Source organism: Macrobrachium rosenbergii, chromosome 17, assembly GCF_040412425.1.
Source record: "Macrobrachium rosenbergii isolate ZJJX-2024 chromosome 17, ASM4041242v1, whole genome shotgun sequence".
NCBI classification, from domain to species: domain Eukaryota; kingdom Metazoa; phylum Arthropoda; class Malacostraca; order Decapoda; family Palaemonidae; genus Macrobrachium; species Macrobrachium rosenbergii.
In genome coordinates this window covers 22,603,986-22,627,175 of record NC_089757.1, presented here as the reverse complement: position 1 = coordinate 22,627,175, position 23,190 = coordinate 22,603,986, and the positions used below count along the sequence as shown (strand labels likewise).

Sequence of the window (23,190 nt, the reverse complement as noted above, 5' to 3'; positions counted from 1 at the left end):
AGATAATATGGTAGTTTGTAGTCATGTGGTCACAGATGAAACATAGATGTTTTTTGTCTTCTACATTATAATTTTCGTTGATAAAGTGTCTAGGATTTTTCACCGTTACAGAAAGTTGTCAGTGTCTTAGCACTGAATGTCTTTCAAATTTTGCACAGGAAGTTTTTTCTTCTTTTAGATTTTTCCTTCCAAAAATCTCTTGAAGCAATGTCATGTGACCTTTTAGAATATATATATATATATATATATATATATATATATATATATATATATATATATATATATATATATATATATATATATATATATATATATTGTTGCATTTAATATATGGAATTGACCTATATGTAAAACTGTTTTGGCATGTATATATTTTTCAAATAAGTAAGTTCCCTTCCCTTTTTTTTGTAGAACTGGCAGTGTGTGCTTTTGTCTGTGTAATAGTTATAATATTTTGCCTTTTACCTATGGTATCTATTCTTTGGTATTACAGATATTACTATTATTATTTTATTGTTGTAGTAATAAGTTAGCAAATACAACATAATTCTCAGTCTTTATTCAAGCCAACGATTTCAAAGTATTATTTTAAATTTTGTAGACTACCTAATATAGTATTATTTTAATTTTTGTATATTACCTAATATAGTATTATTTTATAATTTTTAGATTATCTAATGAAAGGTTTATAGATAAGGCACTGAAGTAAATCACTGACGTCTGATGGCAATGCTGTTAAATTCCAACCAGCTATAATTCATTTTCACGTAGCTCATATTGTCTTTAATTTAATAGAACTTTTTAAAATCCAGATATTGTCTTAACTGTGAGTTTTTTTTATCGTCATTTAAAGTCAGTGAATGCTAGATTCGATGATCAGTAGGCGTTTGCCATACGGCAATATTTTTGGAGTTTCAGCTCTCAATTCTCCGTTTTTTCATTTGTGAACCTGGAGAATGATATGAATGTTCATCCTTTCGAACTTGTGAATGATTCACTGCCCAAAGAAAGATGGCAAATCAGATTATTTAAAGGGATTTAAGAAGCTAGTAACAAGAGTATTCCCGACGACAGAATGTCCAGTAACCAGTCTTTAGGTTTCATCGCATTGCTTCCATAGCTATCAGTGATGGCATCGGGATGAAGAGCATCTTGGTTGTTTTAAAATACTGGTCACGAAGATTGCACCCATAATTTGAAGTCGTTACCAGCAACGTTGAGGTATTGGTCGGTACTTTTACATCTCCTGAAATGGGACCGTGGGAGAATCAGTGGCTCTCTATTGTTGTTTAGTTATGGCTTGAGTGACTACGAACGGCTTCATGCTGCATCGCTAGTTTCCAACAATTTCTGTGACAAGATGAGAGCAAGATTGTATTTGTGATGTATGGCGAAATGGTTAAATTTTGCGAATTACTCTGCCATGCCATCCGATGAAATTAAGTAGGATAGACCAAAATTACATTTAGGAGTACTTGTGAATTCTCTGAAAGGAAATTTTTTTTATTCATTATTTGTACGTATAATCTTCATTGCTTCCAGATTCCAAGATTGAATGTCTTGATATTTTGTCCTGGAGTCTCTGGGCCTCACGGTCTCCGAAATTCCATATAGTTTTAATCGTCATTCCATTCACTTTCAGATTGTACGATTTTAAATGACCAACGCATATGCATATTGGTGATAAATAAAATTAAAGTGACTAATATAAATACAGCTAAACTCCCTTACTAGGCATGGACCATGAACAGACGGGGCTTCACCGTAACCTTTAGAATCAAACTCTGAACCAAAGCCCGTATTTGACAAAATGAGACCTGGGTGTCGTTCAGAGAGAGCTCGATAGCCATCTCCGAAAACCTGCATTTATTTCCACTAGCAGACTTTGTCGCTTCCAGGAGGCGAGGGAAGGAGACAGCGATGGATGATGGTGCTCAGACGCATGAAACATCCTGTAGTGATAGCTGGCAACTGAAGTTGACGGCTTGACCACCCACACCTACAATCCTGCTGGCATACTGTGTTGTGGTTTACAGTAACGATAATGTTTTGTTTGTGGATCTCTGCTCCGGTAATTATCTCAAAGGGAGTAGAAGATACAACACGGAGCCTGCGTTGATACAAACAGTAATTGCGAAGCTGTGCGCTGACTTTTTAAGAGATTATTGTATGCTGTGTTTTCACGTCACTCTTGTTACAGAGTCTGCAGCGTGGTATAAGATGGTTTTGTCCGTAATGGAAAGGTGTAGTGATTAATTAGTGCTTTCAATAACGAAGCCAGCAAAATGGGTATCACTATTTTATGAAACGTTCTGTTTGAGAAATGTTGAGTGTCTTGCATCTGTGATTTTGTAATGTTTCTTCAAGTGACCGGCTGTTGAATTGTTCTTCTGTCCACGACTGAGAAAAGTAAAAAGCGAATTTTATTGTGACTAATGCGATGAAGAAATCAGTGAAATCTAAAAGGTTGGCTGAAGGCCCGTTTTCACGATTTATGCATCGCTGAGTCTTCAGCACACCTTCCAAGATCCCTCCATACTCCTCTCTTTAATAATCGAAAAGTGGTGTTTTTCGTGTGTTATATCCACATTCACTTTCCGTGATTCTGAATTATCTGTTTATCAAGAAAACACCTAAGAGAAGGATTGTTTTGATTTTGATTTTTTCATAAAAAAGGGTTGCTCGCTCCTGAGTGTGTCCAGGTATTCCGAAGTTTGGCATAGTGTATGGTATTGTGAACCAATGGGCATGAACTTCAGCAGATTTTCAGGTACCCTGTAGGTGATTTAGAAATGGGGAGTAGAAATAATACACCCAAGGACTTTACTTGAGGTGTTATACTGAAAAATTAACAATGCATGAGGGACGCATCAGTGCTTTACTTCCCAGAAGGGATAAATGTTTAAGATAACTTTTAAGTTATGTCACCCTATGTATCGTGGGGAAATTCCAAAGACTAAACTGCAATGAAAATTAGCAATAGAAAGACATTCCAACCGTACTAATGGCTGAAGACGTATCCATTCACCTGGACTTCGGGTTGAACATAGACACTGAGTACTGGACGCCCAGCCATATATACAACTGGCTGTCAAAGCTGGAGTGGTGGCAATGGCTCATCATCTTGAAGCTCATGCTCGTCTTTTGGGTCCTCTGTGTCACCATCATCATACCCTCCATTTACATGCAGGTTAGTAGCCTTCCCCTTTTGGAATTTTGAAGATGAAAGCATTTCATGTTTGTTGTGTATTATTATTATTATTATTATTATTATTATTATTATTATTATTATTATTATTATTATTCAGAAGAGGAACCCAATTCATATGAAAAAAAAGTAAGTTATACCTTAGTTTAACCAGACCACTGAGCTGATTAACAGCTCTCCTAGGGCTGGCCTGAAGGATTAGATTTATTTTACGTGGCTAAGAATCAGTTGGTTACCTACCACCTACAGCTTATTGGTCCGAACCACATTATCCTGAAAATTCATATGGAACAAGCCCACAGGGCCACTTGAAATTCAGCTTAAAGAATATGGTGCTCATTAGGGAATCCGAACCAAATACAGAAAAGAAGAGATTATCACGAGAAATGAAAATAAATATAAAAATGGTTTTTAAATTTGCAAAGATTTATACAGCATTTGTTGTAACAAATTTTTTCGAGCGCATCCTCTCGGGGCCTTGCTATTGACAATTGCATTAAAACAATTGGACTTGTGCAGTTGCAAAGCTTTTGAATTTACATGCCAGTTTTATTTTGAAATTATTGTTTAAATGTTTCTCTGATTTATGGACAAATAATTTAATTTATGCAAAAATTACTTAATTTTAGAAGTATACAAAGAAATGATTTGTGCAGCTGTACAACCTTTGAAGGTATGTGCTAGTTTTAGGTGGAAATTACTCATGTTGAAGTCTGTTAGAATTATGAAGGTGGTTTTTACAAGGCTATTTTACAGCAGTTTATGTAAATTTGATAATGATATGTTGTTTTATTTTAATAATTCGTATACGTCACGTTTCGTTGTTTTCATTCCTTTTTCTTTAAAAGATTCAATTTATTTACTTTATTGAACAGGTTTCATTTTATCATTGTATTTGCTGTTTTTACTGTGCGCGTGTATACAGTTGATGATTAATCACATTAATTTCACAGCCACTGACTGTTGCTGCTACTGAGATGAGTTTTATGAAATGTAATTATTCAGGTTATTACTTACATACATACCTAGGAAATCTTAAAAATTAAGGAGGTAAATTTAGCTTCTATATATTCATTTTGTAAACAAGAAGTTATGGTAAAAATGTTCAAGAAGGACTGTGTGCCTGTGAGTACACCCCACATATGACTCCCAGAATCGCTATGATTATCACATTACCGTTTGATTAAGATAATGTAGGACAAGACTGTTGATTAATAGAAGGCAAGAAAGCGTGGGAAAAGAAAATTTGATTAAATGAAGTGATTAAGTTTATCATATTGACTTTATCACTAGAAATTTGACATTCTTTCTTATTATGCCTAATTTTTTGTTCGCTTGACAAAATAATGACATGACTGTTCCGGCAAATAGAAAAAAAAAATATTAATGGATTTTTATAAATGAGAGGTAAATGCTTCAGGAATATCCCATTCTAATGTGTTCATCCGCATACGATAGACTATATTTAATAACTGTTGCGACACACGTGCTTCAATTAAGGAAATTCAGTTATTTTATACAATTCTCGGCCTTGTTGTGCAATCACGATGTTAGTCTAAATATAAAAGGGGGAAAGAAGACGCGGCCGTGTAAAATTTACTTTATGTCGACTATCGATTTACTTTTAATTTTTCCGAAAGTGATTTCGATTCGGATATAAATCTTGTTTGGTACTTTCTCTTTAACGTTCAGGTGCCTGTAATTTCACGGATTTAAAGCTATTTCGACTGTTTGAGGAGCCTGCGGTTACCACGGATGATTTTTTTCTATTGTAGATAAGTTCTCTCTCTCTCTCTCTCTCTCTCTCTCTCTCTCTCTCTCTCTCTCTCTCTCTCTCTCTCTCTCTCTCTGTATGTGTGTGTACTGTATTTATGCAGTTTTTTAACTGATTTTTAATAGGAATTATTTGAATGGTTTTTGTTTTATAGTTTCTTGTATATTCGATCCTTTGTTCGCTTACCTTTGGAACGCCAGTTGATGTTCTCTCTCTCTCTCTCTCTCTCTCTCTCTCTCTCTCTCTCTCTCTAAGCAATGTTAAAGGTCATGGCTATGGTACAGTTGGAATTAATAGTTATAACAGGGGCTGAACCTGGTTCTTTCACATTCCATTCCTTGCTTCACCAATTCCTACCACCGCGGGAAATAGATTTTTAGGAGGTTCAGCCATATGTCGCTTGTGATATTTCTCTTAACTTTAAGTATTTTTCTTGAGCTTAAAAACATGGCAGCCTGCTAAGCATTCTTTTGCGTCTTGTCTTTATAACAACCTCTCTTTGATTGCTGTCTCTAGCAAATTATGGATGACACTTGCTATGAACCTCAGAAGCGCAAACTTGCGCTCATCTTGACATTTTAATGATCGTGAGCTATTTTGGTCAGGCTTTCCACTACAGCGAGAAAACAACAAAACCTCAGTTGTTAGAACAAGTCAAAGTGAATGAGTTTGAAGGCTCGCAACAGATGACAAGGCTAAGGCTTAGTTGCCAAGCAGACGTTGAAGATATTGCAATAGAGTATTTTCCATTTTAGGTGACTATGAACTTTGGCCATCGCCTTAACTTTCAGAATGTTTCATTTCTCCATTGTAGATTGATAGATTGGTAAACAGAGAGAGAGAGAGAGAGAGAGAGAGAGAGAGAGAGAGAGAGAGAGAGAGAGAGAGAGAGAGACTGAGGTAAAGTTGCTAAGGGAAAAGATAAACATTATAAATCGTGGTAAGCAACCAATTTTCCCAGAAACAAGTAAACGGGCTGATCTGAAGGTGATCGGATATTGAGCAATTACCGGAGATCCATCCATCTCAGATTTCTCTCTCTCTCTCTCTCTCTCTCTCTCTCTCTCTCTCTCTCTCTCTCTCCGGGGAATGTTAAAGGTTATGGTTATGGTACAGCTGGAAGTAAAAGGTATAACAGGTGCTGATATAACTTGGCTCTCCTCATATTCCATTTCATGCTTCACCAATTCCTATACCACCTAGGAATTAAAGTTTTTAGTAGGTTCAGCCATGTACCGTTGGTGATATATCTCTTAACCTTAAGTATTTATCTTTAGCTTTAAAACATGGCAGCCTGTTGAGCATTCTTATGCCTCTTTTCTTGGTAAGTTTTCTTAGATCGCTGTCTCTTGTAAATTATGAAGATAAATCTTTGACACATGCTATGAACCTCATGTGCGCAAACTTGCTTTCATCCTGACATTTTATGGTCGTGAGCTATTTTGGTCAGGATTTCTACTACAGCGAGAATGCAACGAAACCTCATTCCTTAGAACAAGTCAAAGCAATTGAGTTTGAAAGCAATAGAGTATTTCCCACTAGGTGATTATGATCTTTGGACATTACCTTAACTTTCAGAATGTTTCATTTCTCCATTTTAGATTGATAAGCGCAGAGAGAGAGAGAGAGAGAGAGAGAGAGAGAGAGAGAGAGAGAGAGAGAGGGTTGAAATGAGTAAACGCTTAAAAAAAAAAACATGACCGCGATAAAGTTGCTTAGCAAAAAGATGAATATAAAAATCTTGGTAGGCAGCCAAATTTCCCAGTTTCTTAAGTAAACGGCTGATCTGAAGGTGGTCGGAAATTGAGCAATTGCCGGAGTTGCCGGAGGTCCATCCATCTCTCTCTCTCTCTCTCTCTCTCTCTCTCTCTCTCTCTCTCTCTCTCTCTCTCAATTTTCAAGGAATGCTAAAGGTTATGGTTATGGTACAGTTGGAATTAAAAGGTATAATAGGACCTGATAAAGTGTTTGTGATATTTTCCCTAAACGTAAGTATTCTCTCTCTCTCTCTCTCTCTCTCTCTCTCTCTCTCTCGTAGGGGGTAGTGCCGTCAGTGCAATATGCGGTGCGCCGTAGGCATTGCATAAGGTTCTTTGCAGTGTGCCTTCGCCCCCTAGCTGCAACCCCTTTCGTTCCTTTTACTGTACCTCCTTTCATATTCTCTTCGTCCATCTTACTTTCCATCCTCTCCTAACAATTGATTCATATTGCAACTGCGGGGTTTCCCTCCTGTTACACCTTTCAAACCTTTTACTGTCAATTTCTGTTTCATTGCTGAATGACCTCATAGGTCCCAGTGCTTGGCATTTGGCCCAAATTCTATAGTCAGTTCTCTCTCTCTCTCTCTCTCTCTCTCTCTCTCTCTCTCTGTGTGTAAGTGTCTTAGATCGCCATCTTTAGTAAATTATGAAGATGATCTTGTGACACGTGCTAAACGTCAGATGCACAGTCTTGCAATCATCTTGTCGTTTTGGGATCGTGAGCTATTTTGGTCAGGCTTTCTACTTCAGCGGGAAAACAGCAACACCTCAGTTGTTAGCACAAGTCAATATAATTGAGTTTGAAAGCACACAATAGAAAACATGATATAAACTAGACGACAGTGAGTCTTAGTACTATAGGACTGCAACCTTTGGTCGTTATCTTCAAGAAATCCTGCTGAAAAATCTTGTTCAGCCTACAGGAAACGTTTTCGAATTTCATGGAACAGCAATCTTTCAATTAAAGCTTGATTTTCCAATACCTGGTCTTCAACTTTCAGAATGTTTCATTTCTCAATTCTAAATTGATGAGCACACACGCACACGCACACATACGCAAAGAGAGAGAGAGAGAGAGAGAGAGAGAGAGAGAGAGAGAGAGAGAGAGAGAGAGAGAGAGAGAAAGTTGAATGAGTAGGCGCTAAAAAAAATGCTGAGGTAAAGTTGCTTAGCAAAAGATGAATATAAAAGTCGTGGTGGGAAACCAAGTTTCCCAGTTTCTAAGATAAACGCAGATCTGAACGTGGTCGGATATTGAGCAATTACCGGAGTTACTCGAGATCCATCCATCTTAGAAGATTCTCTCTCTCTCTCTCTCTCTCTCTCTCTCTCTCTCTCTCTTAGAACTGCTTCTGAACGTAGAACTATTGGTAGTGGGTCCAAGATTATTTCGTTCATATGAAATTATTTGTTACTTTTTACCAAAGCTATTTTATTGTCATCCACTTTTAAATGGAGAAGTCATCTAGAACTTGAAATGTCTTGTTTTGAATGAAGATAATGGTAAACGCTTCACTCACAGTATCAGCTTGCTTTAATGCAAGAGAGAATGATAACAATTTATGCGTGGTTCCTGTGTTAGATTTTGTAATTTCGAGCGGGTTTGTTTAATATTGTTATTGCAAGTTTATTCATATAATATAATTAGACGTCTAAACGTAATAAATTTTTAATGTAAATTAGTTGGTTTTCCTGTTATATGTAATCTTGAAGTAAGTATGCTGGTTTTACCGTTTGTTTTACCTTATTCCCATTAAGTGTTGCGATAGCAGATGTAAAATCCAAACCAGTTTAGATTAGCAGGTGCTAAATTCTCATGTAGCAGTTCGGTAAGTCAACTTCAGTTTAAGATGTTTCATGTTAGTTACTATGGAATAAAAGTTTTTGTGGTATGAAAACTGCTAATGAAGAACTGGATGCAGTAATGTACAAGAAGATGTTTTGGTGGAATGCGCTACACCCTTCACGCTTCAAAAGATACCTCTCTTTCTCTCTCTCTCTCTCTCTCTCTCTCTCTCTCTCTCTCTCTACGCTATTGACGTCATTCCTCTCTCACTTGGCAAGTCATTTTAAAGGGGATCCTGAACGTATAAGTAAGTAAAAAAAAATGGGAAAATATGTTAAATCATGACTCAGAGAGTCATAGAAATAATTGAATTAAATTGTAGTAAATCTCCTCGGAGAAAGTTATTCATTCGGCGGTGCCGTAAATTTTTATTTGATCGTAATAAGTGGGGAGAACGGTGATATATACTGTGTATATATATATATATATATATATATATATATATATATATATATGTATATATATATATATATATATATATATATATATATTTGCCTTTCGAGTTTGGTTTCTTTACTTGTTTCAGGTTAAGTTTTATATTTGTTTACTTATACCTCTTATGAATGTTTTGTGTTTTCCTTTATTGTTCTTCTACCTATATGATTTTTTTTTTTTTAGATTTGCCAAACATTTGTCAAATATACTGATATAGAATAGAATATGCAGATATAGATTTCATATTTGTTTCATTTTATATCTTGAACAAAGCACTTGATAACTATCCGTAAAGGCTAATTCATATTTACAACTATTTTTTTTTTCTAGAATTAACCCAAATGGAGGTTGATAACAGACCCACCGATTTTCTGAATTCTAGAGCAGTCTGCCCTAATCTAGTATTGTATAGCGAAAAAAACAGTGGGCGTAGCAACTCATATACCAGCTGGAATTAGAAACAGGAAGAAGTAAAAAAATGCGCCGAAGTTTCTTGGGCGCAATGGAGTTTTCTGTACAGTTTATAATCAAGGCCACAGAAAATAGGTCTATCTTTGGGTGGTCTCGGTATAATGCTGTATGAGCCGCAGCCCACGAAACTCTCAGCCGGCCTTGGTGGCCTGCGTTGTTGTGTTGCCAGAAGTACGACCATGGCTAAGTTTAACCTTAAATAAAATAAAAACTACTAAGACTGGAGGGATGAAATTTGGTATGTTAGATGATTGGAGGGTGGATGATCAACATAGCAACTTGCAGCCCTCTAGCCTCAGTAGTTTGTAAGATCTGAGGGCGGACGGACAGACCAAACCGGGCGCAATAGTTTTCATTTCAGAAAACTAAAAAAGTGGTTGAACCCTATGAGATGTGGTGTTTTTTCGTCTCTTGAGGGAATTCAGACTGTAGTATGAATAAGGGCAGACTGAAAATACTTTGGCTTTACTCTGCACTGACATATTAGAGATGTTTTATCTTTTGCCTATAACCTCGATAGGATCCTATCTATTGCTCGTCGTTTAACAAGTGATCGAACTCATTTCATTTCTCTCTCTCTCTCTCTCTCTCTCTGCCGCAGGGTGACTTCTCGATGCTTTACTGTAGGCCCAGTTTCGGTCTTACCTTCCTGCCTCTATTTTTACGCGAGTCCCTCATATGCGCCTTCTTCCTTAAGGAGCCTGGTCTTTTTTCGTGGTCACGCCCCCTCCTTTTCCCATCCCATTGCTTAGTCTTTTTCAAGAATATGTCCAACCCTTCTCCCGTCTTATTAATTGGTCCCTTTTTTTTTTTGAAATATGCTAAAAGAGGGCATTGAGTTATCCGGAAACATATTTAGGCGCTTCAGATTTTGTTGGGAAATTATATGTTTGCATAACTTTGGGGTTTTGATTTTTGGTTTATATGTTACCTCCTTTTTTTTAAGCAAATTAGGCAAAACGCTATATCACCTTAGCTCAGTAACTCGTGGATTGGGGAACATGAGGTCGTCAAGTTTAATTAGGAAACTTAACAGCTCAAGTACACAGAGCTTCTTATATGTAACTTACCAGGTAAAACCATCGGAAAATGAGACCTGAACATCATATGAAAACAGAATTTTGAACAACCATTTTGACGTCTATAAAAAATGAAGATAGTGCATAAAACTTAGGCTACTGAAAACTGTTGATGTTATTCTTGTGACTTCTGGATTCCCCTTGCTGTTTTTTCATTTATTTCGGAACTGCAGTACTTCAAGACCAGATGTCTTGGAGAGATTGAACATACTGAAAACATGCGAGGGGTCGCAGTTTCACAGACACTGAGTGGAAGGCACGAATTTGGGGATCGGTCGGTTTGAGTGATCCTTTAGTTTGTAATGCGATGTTTTCTCGTAAATCGTAAATTACTTGTATCCAGTAATCCTACTCATTATGAAGTGCAAGTTTGTCTGTCAAGAAGAAAGTTCCATAAATATGTAAAAACAAACGCTACTTATTTACTATATTTCGGAAGCAACCATGCATTCACGGCAGCCCCATTGGAAATAATAAATACCCGTACAGAACAGGAACATGAGAACGAGAATACTCACTTTTTTCATTTCCTTTACGCACGCGAAGTCTTGCCAAGTCTAGGGTGGGGATTATTAGTTTCTAATACAACAAAGTTAAATTCACCTTAGCATATCTAATAGTATATAATGCTGGTGATGATTTATTTTCTTGCGTATCTATGCTGACTTACATTTTCTTATTGACTGTGAAATTCTTTACAGTGTTCAGCATGTTGGACACATAAATAACTATTACATGTTCATAGATTCAGATGATTTTTTTCCCAAGTTAGATAACTCATACAACAGTTCAAAGTTGGTTTCATTATTAAGAATTTTTCTATACGCGGTCGTAGGGAACCAGCCAAAAGTGGTGCCAAGTCTAGAATATTTTTAGTCCTCTGAAGTGCAACTGGCATTCTCGCCGCTTTCCACGTACCCAAGAGTCATGTTTTAGTACAATGTTACGTTGCGTATCAACATTTTGGTTTTTTGTATCAACATTGTGGTTTTTTGTACTCTATTAGTAGTAATGTTGTTTGTTTTATTTTTGATAATTTTTTTTACATATTTATTCACTACTACCACTTACTGTTTTCAGTTAGCAATGATTAGTGAGGAGTTTGAGTGTTGAAAGGTTTGTTATATATATATATATATATATATATATATATATATATATATATATATATATATATATATATATATACTTGTAAACCTTTCTACATAACACAGCGTCAAACTCTTGACTGTACATATATATATTACATATATATATATGTGTTATTTTTCCAGCTTTTCCCTAGGTTGTTGAGACCAATTGATGTAAAAAGTTTTCATATTGCAAATAAAATATTCAGAAAGAGCAGTTTCATCAGTGCACTGAAAGGGAAATATATTCCAATGAAGCATTTTCTAAACACAGTATAAGGAAAATGTCAAGAGTCTTTGTAATAAATGTCAGCGTATACTGAACTATATTTAATATTATATAAACTTAGCAATATTAGCAATTGGTTTTAAGCATATTTCCCTTAAACTTCATAATGAGGCTCCTCATATGAAGGAGATTAGCATCTTGCTATTTAGACGACAACAAACATGAATGCTGTAATGTTAAAACCCAGAACTGAATTTCAAGCGTTCGATATATATATACTGTATAAGTTAGCTTTAGTCTCGCCAGGGAATGGATGTTTGGCACTCGGCTTTGCTATTCGTCATGAGGAATGAGGGGAAGAAGAAACACGTGTTCGAAAGCTGGTAGTTATATTACCGACACTTTTAGATGATCTGATATTAAATTGACCTTATTTCAGTCATTTGGCTTTGCATAATTGGTTATTATATCGGCATGTAACTTATTCGTTTTCTAAATTATTATTATTTTCATGGATGTATTTTATTAAAATCGAATTCTCGCTAGGAAAACTTTTGCATTCCTCAAACAGACATGTGTCCAAATTAAAAAAAAATCGTATTATGTGGAGTAGTGCTGTATATTTTCATTACATCAGAGAAATGGTTGATTCTGATGGGAAAATTAAGTTTTCTTCAAATCAGCAATATGTACATACATAATACATATATATATATATATATATATATATATATATATATATATATATATATATATATATATATATATCGTGTAGAGCAGAGCAAACGTTATCTCGATATCATTTAAATTGAGAATTATGTTGTGTGTGTATTTTATTATATTTTCCTCAGAGGAGAAATGAGCAAAATAACTTATGTTAATTTTTATTTAGCTTACGTCTCTGGGGATTCAACTTCTTTACAGCAAAGCTCTGCTTACTCCTGTAGTTTAAGAATCAAAGCTTCCGCAATATATCTACTGCACGGTGGTTGTAGATAATATATTTCATTCGCAAAGACATTTTTTGAACTTGCGTTACTACATGCTTTCGCGAAAAGTACTTGAATAAGTTATTTTAATATCTATTGTCCTTAGAATCAGGCCTTTGCCCTTTTACTTTGAAATATGGTCGTTGCAGGTGTTGCTTTACACAGACGAGATGACGTCCAGGATGCTGCACGTCCCTGCGTCATCATTGCAGGAGATCGGTAGACTTGTTCAGTGGGCCATCACTCGTTACTCCAGTTTGCAGAAGGTAACATTCTCTCTCTCTCTCTATCTCTCTCTCTCTCTCTCTCTCTCTCTCTCTCTCTCTCTCTCTCTCTCTCTGTCACATTATATATATACATATATATACATTATATATATGTATGTATATATATATATATATATATATATATATATATATATATATAATCTGATGATCACACTTTACGAGATGTGAATATATTTGTATTATCCGAAAATGACCTCCTAAGAGTTCGATTTCTTCTTCACCCTTTTTGGGTAAGCTTGTCACACAAAGGCTAGGAGGGCCCACATGTTTCTGCATTTGGGTTTCAGGGCTTGTATTGACAAACGTATCCAAAAAATAGTGAAGAAATCGAAAGATGAGAGGTCATTGTGGCTATCACAAATATATGAATAAATAATATATATATATATATATATATATATATATATATATATATATATATATATATATGTATATATACGCACACATTAGAAATAATACGGTATTTATTGTTTTCAGTTACTGGCAGTTGATAATTCTAAAAGTGAAAACCGTTGTATGTCTGATATTTTAATGTTTTTATAGAAACTTTCTGTTTCATACTTTCTATTTAATGGCAGCTTAGATTTCGTGTGCAACCGAACGTCAAAAACTCGAGAATCGTTGGTAAACCAACGAAATAATAGAAAGGTTTTGTCAGCGGGAACAATCCCTGGTGATTGATGTGAAGGTCAGAGATCTTTAGAAATGAACCAGATGTTTACTAAAGCTTGCAGAAGCGTTTTCTTCTTATATTTACATCCTAGTTTTCATATCGTGCTCTAATTACCTATCTTACAGTAGAATATATTTATGTTCATGTTCTGATTTCTTGTTAACGTCATGTCCATACCTTTTTTTATTTGTAATTTTTTAGTTTTCTGTAAAAGAACACTGTTGTGCCGGCTTTGTCTGTCCGTCCGCACTTTTTTATGGACGCACTTTTTCTATCCGCCTTCAGATTTTAACAACTACTGAGGCTAGAGGGCTGCAAATTGGTATGTTGATCACACACCCTCCAGTCATGAAACATACCAAATTGCAGCCCTCTAACCTCAGTAGTTTTTATTTTATTTAAGGTTAAATGTAGCCATAATCGTGCTTCTGGCAACCACCGGGCCGTGGTTGAAGTTTCATGGGCCGCTGCTCATACAGCATTATATCGAGACCACCGAAAGATAGATCTGTTTTCGGTGGCCTTGATTATACGCTGTAGCGGCTGTACAGAAAACTCGATTGCACCGAAGAAACTTCGGCGCATTTTTTACTTGTTTCTCTTGGATATTATTGGCATTCAGGTTACATTCTACTTTTAAGTGTTTCTGACCATATTGACTCACATAGTTTTAGATTTAGGAAAACGAAATTGAGAATGAATATTAGTATGTAGTATCCAGTCCAAAATTAGTCCATTTACAGAAATATGAAATGTTGAAAAATGGATAGAATCGCAATAGGTTTTTTCTTCTACGTACGCGTTATAATTTTTTTTTTTAAATTCAAATATGCAAATTTACTTTAGACCGGCCTAACAGTGTTCCTCCGGGGAACTTGCAATCTCAGTTAGCGAGTTACAGGTAAGTTCGCAGTATTTCATTTTGAATTACAGAATTTTTATATAAAAAAAGCATAAAAGCTATATATCTTGTATTTAATAAGAGTATATTGTGTCATATGGCTTTGTAGCACACAAACTAAAAATTATATATTTCTTTAAAACATATTTTCTATTAAAACGCTTGAGTTGTTTATATGCTTTTCGGTCGTTAGAGCAAAATCATCCGTTAGAATGGTGCATTTTTTCATGACTGATGCATACGTAGTTTGATAACCACAGGTAGAATCCCTTCGCTGGGTATACGCTCCCATTTACTTATAAAGAACAATAAGAAATAATAGATCAAACAGTTAACTTGACAAGTTTAAAACGTGTGACTTTACGAATCAGTACTAAAAGTCTCTCAACCTAGATCATAGCACCGTTTGCCTTTTATCGATATTCCGTGCGTAAATTTTTTCGATACGTGGTTCTGCTTCGCTTTACTGAAAAACGGCGACATTACCGGCGCAGTTGGTGTGCGTCCAAAAGGCTTCGTTTGTGTGTGTGCGTGTGTGTTTTTACCTGCTTTTTCTGCTTTTGTTTCTTATAACTACATTTGTAGGGAAGGGCGGGAACATGGAAAAAGCCATTTCCAGATGCATGTACACAAAATGAGTAATGTTCATCCGTACATATACAAACAAAATTTGTAGTTGTATGTGGTTGTTTTTACTTCCTGGTGCTATTTACAGTAGACCGATTGTTGCAGTGATTGTTATTGCGCTGTTCTTGTTGTTGTCATCGCTTATTATTTTAAATGACGTAATTTTGTCGATAGTGCGTTGATGAAAACCATTAAGTCCTTATTATTTAACAGACCTTAAAACCTAGAGGATCAATGCCTTATCTTGATTCAGTCAGATTAACTGGTCATATTAAATATAGATTTAAAGCCTCAGGAACAAAATAAAAAACAATTAATTTCTTAGATACTGGCAGCCCATCTGGTTGCTTAGTTACATAGACAAGTAACTTTTTAGGGTATTCAGTTCAGAATAGCTGTACTAACAACAGACATGTCTGTGTGTGGTTGATAAGCGCGGATGACATGAGTACTGGAAATGGCTGAACTTTTGGTGGATGTACACGCACGTAAATGAATACGCACGTGCAGATACGCACGCAACCTGACACACAAATATATATATATATATATATATATATATATATATATATATATATATATATATATATATATATATATATATATGTATATATCATGGGTTAATGGTTATGATACTGCATTACTATATAGGGTTCAATTCTCCAGGCGAAGTAGAACTCTTTAGTCACGGTCCATTAAATCCTTGTTGATCTGAACAGTAAATTAGATACTTGATAGATTCAGTGAAGAGTAACGGGTCGCGACCTGGAGTTGCAGAATGTATGGGGCTTGAAATCGTTTTTCAGAACAATTGTTGACAGCAGGAAGGATGGCACTCTGGAATCAACGTCTCTAAGGGAAAGGAACTAAACTATCTATTTATCTATTATTTACCAATTATATATATATATATATATATATATATATATATATATATATATATATATATATATATATACTGTATATATACTGTGTGTATATATATATATATACCTATATATATATATATATATATATATATATATATATATATATATATATATATATATATATATATATACTGTGTATATATATATATATATATATATATATATATATATATATATATATATATATATATATATATATATATATATATATATATATATATATCATAATGCATGTATAAATACATACATGCATACATACAGAGAGGAGAGAAAATTCATAATTGTTTTCATAATTAAGGGGAATTAAAATTTACTGTCTTTTAATTAGTATAGCATACTTAAAATTTGGCCTATTCGTGTCTGGCCTCATGCTGGATTCTTGTCTCCTACATGTAAGGGTGCATTCATTGCTAAACTTGGATGGTAAGTAAAAATAGTCATAAAAATAACATTGATTTTTTTGTGAACACATGATTTCTTGAGATGTTTTTATAGTTGTTTGTTGCCATGCATTTCTGATAGTGATATGATGAGTCTGTCCTTTTTCAGTCTTTCTCTTTCATTTTGGTTATCTCCAGCTACAAGGATTTTTTCCCTTTTAATGTGAATATAGTGATTCTGAATAACAAAAATAGGTGATGGTACTTTTATGATAAACCGCAGTTTTATTTACGGATCATGAGAAAGGCTCGCATGCTCTAGCAGTGAGCTAGCTATTATGACCAGTGATAGAAACGTCATGTTCTATCCACGCTTCACCTACTAGGAAAATAGCTAAGACCTTCTGGAGGCTATAGCGAACGGGATCTTTCGTAAGCATGATAATTTTTCTCTACTTGAAAGTGTACACCGGAAATGCTATCTCGCCTTAGTATCTCTCCTGTTAGCATTGAACTATGCATGAGTTTAAGTTTGACTTGCATCTGATTTTTTTGTTGTTGTTGTTGTTGTTTATTTCCATATTTACTTAGGTGTGTGTATATTTGACATTTTCATGCTCTAGATGCTATTGTAAACATGACAGCTGGATTGTTTTCTTTCCAATGTACGTGAGTGAACTTTGGTTCTGTTCAGAAGCAATACTCTGGAGGTGGGAAACTTCTGCACGGTAGCCGAATAAACCCCTTTATCTTCGCCCTACCGGTTTGGAAGATAGTAACTTTCATGGCCGTATGGTTTTAGTTAACAATAATTATTTATATATTTTGAGTTTTTCCTAACAGTTTTTACCAGGCTTGTATTGTAGGCTTTCAATATGAGTCGTTATAGAAAATGACACTTCTCCTGTTTGTAAATGTTTCATACTCTGTGTGTATACTGATGTGCGTAAATGTATGTAGGCTATGTATCTATAAGTGTGTGTGTGTTTATATATATATATGTATATATATGTATATATATATATATATATATATATATATATATATATATATATATATATATATATATATATACATACTTATAATTATTATCATCCAAACTGCTTATATTATTATTATTATTATTATTATTATTATTATTATTATTATTATTATTATTATTATTATTATTATCCAAACCGCAAGCGTAGTTGGAAAAGCATGGGTTCCAATTGGGAATGCATCCTAATAAGGAAAAAAATACAAAAGGCAAAGCAGACTATGTAAGAGAATAACGGAGAAAAACAAAAAGGATTCTACCTTTATTATGAAGTAAAACTCACGTGAGTCTGCTTAACAGGAAAGTATTTGCACCCAGTTTGAACTTCTGAGGTTCCAGCGATTCCATTAACTACATGAGCATAGAGATATTTCCATAATTTTGTCCAGCGATTCCATTAACTACATGAACGTAGAGACATTCCATAATTTTGTCACAGCTGGAACAAAACTTGTAGGAAACGGTGTGGCATTGAACCTAATATAGATGAAAAGGCAAAACTGTTGGAATTGACAGAAGATTTAGTATTACATGATGGATTACTTATTCTAGAAGAATGGAATGCAAAGGATAATCAGAATTATGAAAAATTTTATCAGGCGTACACGATGAGGTAAATCGATCCTTGGTGTCGAAGATTCGTGCCAAGATCAGGTAAATAAGAACTTTGATATAGCTCAAGATTTTGTCCAATAATAACAAAACCATAGTAAAGTAAAAGAATAAAATTTATCCTCAGGATAGACTAAGCTTCCAAAAATCTCGAAATCTTTCTCAGCAATGATATTAATTATCTGCGCAATTGAAGAAGAGATAGACTTCATATGTTTCTCGAAAGGAATTTGCTGTGAAAAGTGATGTCTAGAATTTTAGATAATTTGCATGTGTTAAAGGAACAGTTTCAATGAAAAAATCTGGATTAGGTGATTCAGTACCGGAGACTCACTGACAATTGTACTTTGAATGTATTAAGGTTTAAATTCAGCCCCAGAAAATTCATCTTGAAATTCTAGCTAAATCTCGCTTGAGAGGTTCGGCAACTGCCTATTTTATTGAATATCAACGAAGCAGTTTAGATAATTTTCTTATCTTCCACAGGCATTTGCCGTAATCTAGCTGGGACTTCGTGCCTTGCATTTTTTCAACTCTGATTTACGTTATTGTATCCTTGTAATGCAATACTTGTATAGATAAAAGAGTTCTGAGAGAGAGAGAGAGAGAGAGAGAGAGAGTGAGAGAGAGAGAGAGAGAGAGAGAGAGAGAGAGAGAGAGAGAGAGAGAGAGAGAGAGAGAGAGAGAGTATGTCGATTCAGTAGTCATCATCCTGCAGGAATGATCTTACATTCACGCTATGTTGTTTAGCCTGGTTAATGGTTTGCGACGATAATCTCCGAAACAGATGTTACATTTGGTGCGATCAATACCCTCTGCTTATATGCTGTTTAGCAGACTCTCTAGCAGACAGACTGCGCATGGTCTTGTCATTTGTTAGCACTGTGCGCTATGCCTATGTCTTAGGAAAGGACTAATCAATGTGATTCTATGGTCCAAGTATGCAAAAGTCAGTCTTGATGGCGATCTGTCATTAAAAGCACCAGTTGAAGTCAGCTTTTGGAAAGCAGTTTGCATGGCTCTTGAGTGCTATAATTGATGCCGGATTACATGCACAGTAATCTCTTGAAGGTGGTTTTGACAAGGCTGATGATTGATATGTAGTCGACCCTTGCTGCCATATGTTACTTCTATTTAAGCCGCAGCATGTGAACATTCCATTGACTGCATGCTGATGCTCATGAGTTGAGAGTCAAGATTTCCAGGTCTGTCATGACAGATGTTTGATGAGACTTGAACTTACCTAATTATCAGTATTCTGTTTATAGTTCAATTTTTTTTTTATTTTACGGAGGTGAGCTGTAATGAATTCGTCACAATTAATCTATATAATTACCAATACTTTGCTTTTCTAATTAATTTATAGAGATTTACAATTACCATCTTTTTCCTTTCTACTTGCTTAAAACGAAGATATACACCTATTTGAAGTTTTGAATTACTTCTCCTTTTCCTATTTTCTGACGAGCATTACTGTAAACTATTTAGCTGTCATAGTCATCTGTAGCTATACCTGCTTTGCGTGTTTACTCGAATATTTGCCGGTTTTTCCAGAGTGATGGATTTTGGAAGCACAGAAGAAAACACGTGATGGAAAACACAAGCTTTCGCCGACGAAAACAACCCAGGATCAGAAAGGCCAAGACACCTGGGAGATGATAGACTGCAAAATCTAGTTCCCTAGTGCTCACATTGTACATATCCTCTTCCTCTTGACCAAATACTTTATGAGTACAATCCCATGGCATACTAAAGCGTTTTTAACTTACATATATATATATGTGTGTGTGTATATATATATATATATATATATATATATATATATATATATATATATATATATATATATAAATATTTGTATATATATATATAAACTTGTGTATACATTTTTTCCCATTTATCTCTACTTATCAATCAATTTCTAGGACTGTTTTTCTTGCAACACAAGACACAGGTTTCTGAGGAATATTAATCTACCTACATTAGGCTTCAGAAGGTAAACGAAGGACTGTGATGTTTTGATTAATGAGAAATATGTTCAAACTGTCTTTTATCAATAGTCTTATGGTGAATTTATGAATTAATATTGTACGGGTCTTACTTAATAAAAAAATCTTGTGTCATTCTTATTTTGAATATTGATGCATATCCTTTATACTTAAAAGGCTTGTTGTGTACTTGTTCATGAAATAATATACAAAACATCATATCGTAGTTTGGAAAAGTTATGATAATATACCTACCTTAAGTCCGCGTGTTATTATCCTTGACGATTCGCATATTTTGGAGTTGGTGACCTCGAGGCGTTAAAGCATTTCATTCAGGATACTCATCAGTAATTCAGTACTTCGAGGTTGAATTATATTTAAAACTTTTGATAAAAAAAAGTATTTATCTGGGTTTGTAAGGTGAAAACATACATACTGCAGTAGGCCAATTTGGTAATCTTGAGCATTGTTCATACCAGGAATATCTCTTGTGTCCTGTGAAGTTCTTTTCTTCTCGCTAAAGAAGAACAAGGAAGGGTAGGCTTTCAGTGAGATGGTTTGTTAAAAAAAAAAAAAAGAATATATATGCTTGAGAGTATGAGGATGACTTTTCCATCAAATTGAATGCGAAGAAAAAGGGAAACTTCTCTTCTGCCTTAGAATCTGCAATTCTTTAACGATGGCCTTTTGTTAAGACCAGCTGGTCTTTGCGTGTTTCAGTGTTGACATTTTCTATGCCTTTGCATTTTTATCTTTCATGTCTTTATCATACGTATTGTAAGTAATGAAGTTCGTTTTCACCTTCCAACGCTGTCAAGTTTTTCTTGAAGAGAGGGAGTTTCTGAAATACAGATTATATTATTATTGTTATGAAATATATTATTATTATTATTATTATTATTATTATTATTATTATTATTATTATTACTGAGTAGTAATAATAGTATACTATAGACAACGAAAACTGCTGTGACTCATTCCTTTCCGTTGCCACCATATAGCTCGTGTCACATTTTGATCGAAGGTCGTTAAATGATAAGATAGGGTAAGTAGAAGGGTCAGCTCTGTCTAACCCTTTATGTTTAAGGAATTTAAAATCAAGGTTTTCAGTTTTCAGTTTTCAGAGACGATTGTTACGAGTGCTGAATGACTTGCAAGTCTCGCTCCTCAGAGATAAACTTTTGAAAATTCGATCAGTAAACTTTTTTTTTTTTTTTGCTTCAAGTTTTCGTGAGTTAGAGGGCCTGGAATTTCTGAAAGTGTATTGCTTTTTCTTCAGGGTTTTAATCTCTTATTTGATAAGACCTTTTCTAATCCAATTGAAACTCATTCGAAGAAGTGGTGCGTTTGTGTATTTTTATGAAGAATTTGTCAATAAATTAACGTCAAAAAGTTTTTTAAAATCTTGCTTGATAGGTCGTTGATTTTAGGAAGTAACAATTGTCTTCTGAAGTTGTTTAAAGAAGTTATGGCAAAATGTTCCTTTTTCGAAGCTCGACCATGTTCAGGAACAGGATCTCAAGAAGATTATCATAAACTTTGCTAGTCTAAAATGAGAAAACTAAACTGACAGACCATCGATTCGTTTCTGGAAATGAAGATGGTAATGCAGCAGAGCCAACAGCAGCATAGGATGTAACCATTGTAACAGAAATGCCAGAATATAAACTTCTAAACAGCAGTGAGCTCATAATGGTTCCTGAAAAAGACTACGTTATAGGAGTTTGCTCAGTATCTTCTACTTAATTTTAAAGTCTTTATACCTTGAAGGCTTTAGGGTACCAGTTTTCAATTATCAGCATATTTGCTGAATTTCATTGTGTATCAGGATTTCATACGACTTTCCTCATCAAACGATTTTTGTCCTTTCAAAGTCTTTACATAATTTTTAATTTAACTGGAGGTAAGCAGTGTAGTCTTGAAGTCATTTCAGCTTTATATAGAACTTACCGTTTTCACAACTTTAAAAATTTCGTGAAATGTTCACATCTTCACTTAAGTTTTTGTGTAAGTAAAGTTCTTCCTTGATAAGATAGGGTAAGTAGAAGGATCAGTTCTCTCTAACCCTTGAAACTTGCTTCCGAAAAGCTTTTCACTTTCCGAAAAATTTCAAGTTTTAGATCCTAACAGTAATTTGAAGACTTAGCTTTTGCAAAGTCTCCAAATTAATTGAAAGGTGTCTGTGTCTTCATTAACTTTCATGAGTCTCGGCATTGTTTTTCAAGGGTTCTGGGACCATCATTTTGAAGATTTTCTAAAACTCTGGCTTGAGTTCATTGCGCTCTGTCAAGAGGTCCACACTCTTTCCTTTCACACTTGACCACTTATAGTCATCCCTTGGGCAAAACATCCTGATGGCAAAAAATCAGCTTAATCTAAACCAACCCAACGTTAAAATCTGTAGTTATCTTATACTTTTTATGTAGTTTTATTTATATTCTTGAATACTGGAATCGTTTGTGGGCTTTGTTAAGTCTGTGAGCTCCAATGGAGGCATGTCGGTGCTATCTGTCTCATGCTTTTTGAAATATGTTCTGTTTCAGTTAACTGTGGTCATTAAGTTCTTCTGTGTTTGTGAATAAAAGATGAATTACTTACCTTTTCAACATCGGAATATAAAAGAAAGTGGGGTTATCCTTGTTGATAGGTTACATAAGGTAATGGTGATTATTGTCTCGTATGCTTTCAAAGTTATTTTCACATTTTCACAGTACAAGTAGTAGTGCGCTCGTCTTGCAAGCAAGTAGTGCAGGTCGCAGTGCGTTCATCTTACAAGCGAATAGAGGGATAGAGAGAAAGAGCAAGAAATAGCATTATATCAATTAACGCCAGT

The 23,190-nt window shown here is 34.7% G+C and overlaps 1 protein-coding gene across 1 annotated transcript; it reads left to right on the top strand.

Annotated features, from left to right (window-relative positions):
• Nucleotides 1–1,661: 1,661 nt before the first annotated feature.
• On the top strand, nucleotides 1,662–20,199 carry LOC136847786 (uncharacterized). Its single transcript, XM_067119699.1, has 3 exons — nucleotides 1,662–3,190; nucleotides 13,071–13,187; nucleotides 19,924–20,199. The coding sequence occupies exons 1-3, from the start codon at nucleotides 3,005–3,007 to the stop codon at nucleotides 20,026–20,028; spliced, it is 408 nt and encodes a 135-aa protein (XP_066975800.1). The 5' UTR covers nucleotides 1,662–3,004; the 3' UTR covers nucleotides 20,029–20,199.
• The last annotated feature ends 2,991 nt before the right edge of the window (nucleotides 20,200–23,190 follow it).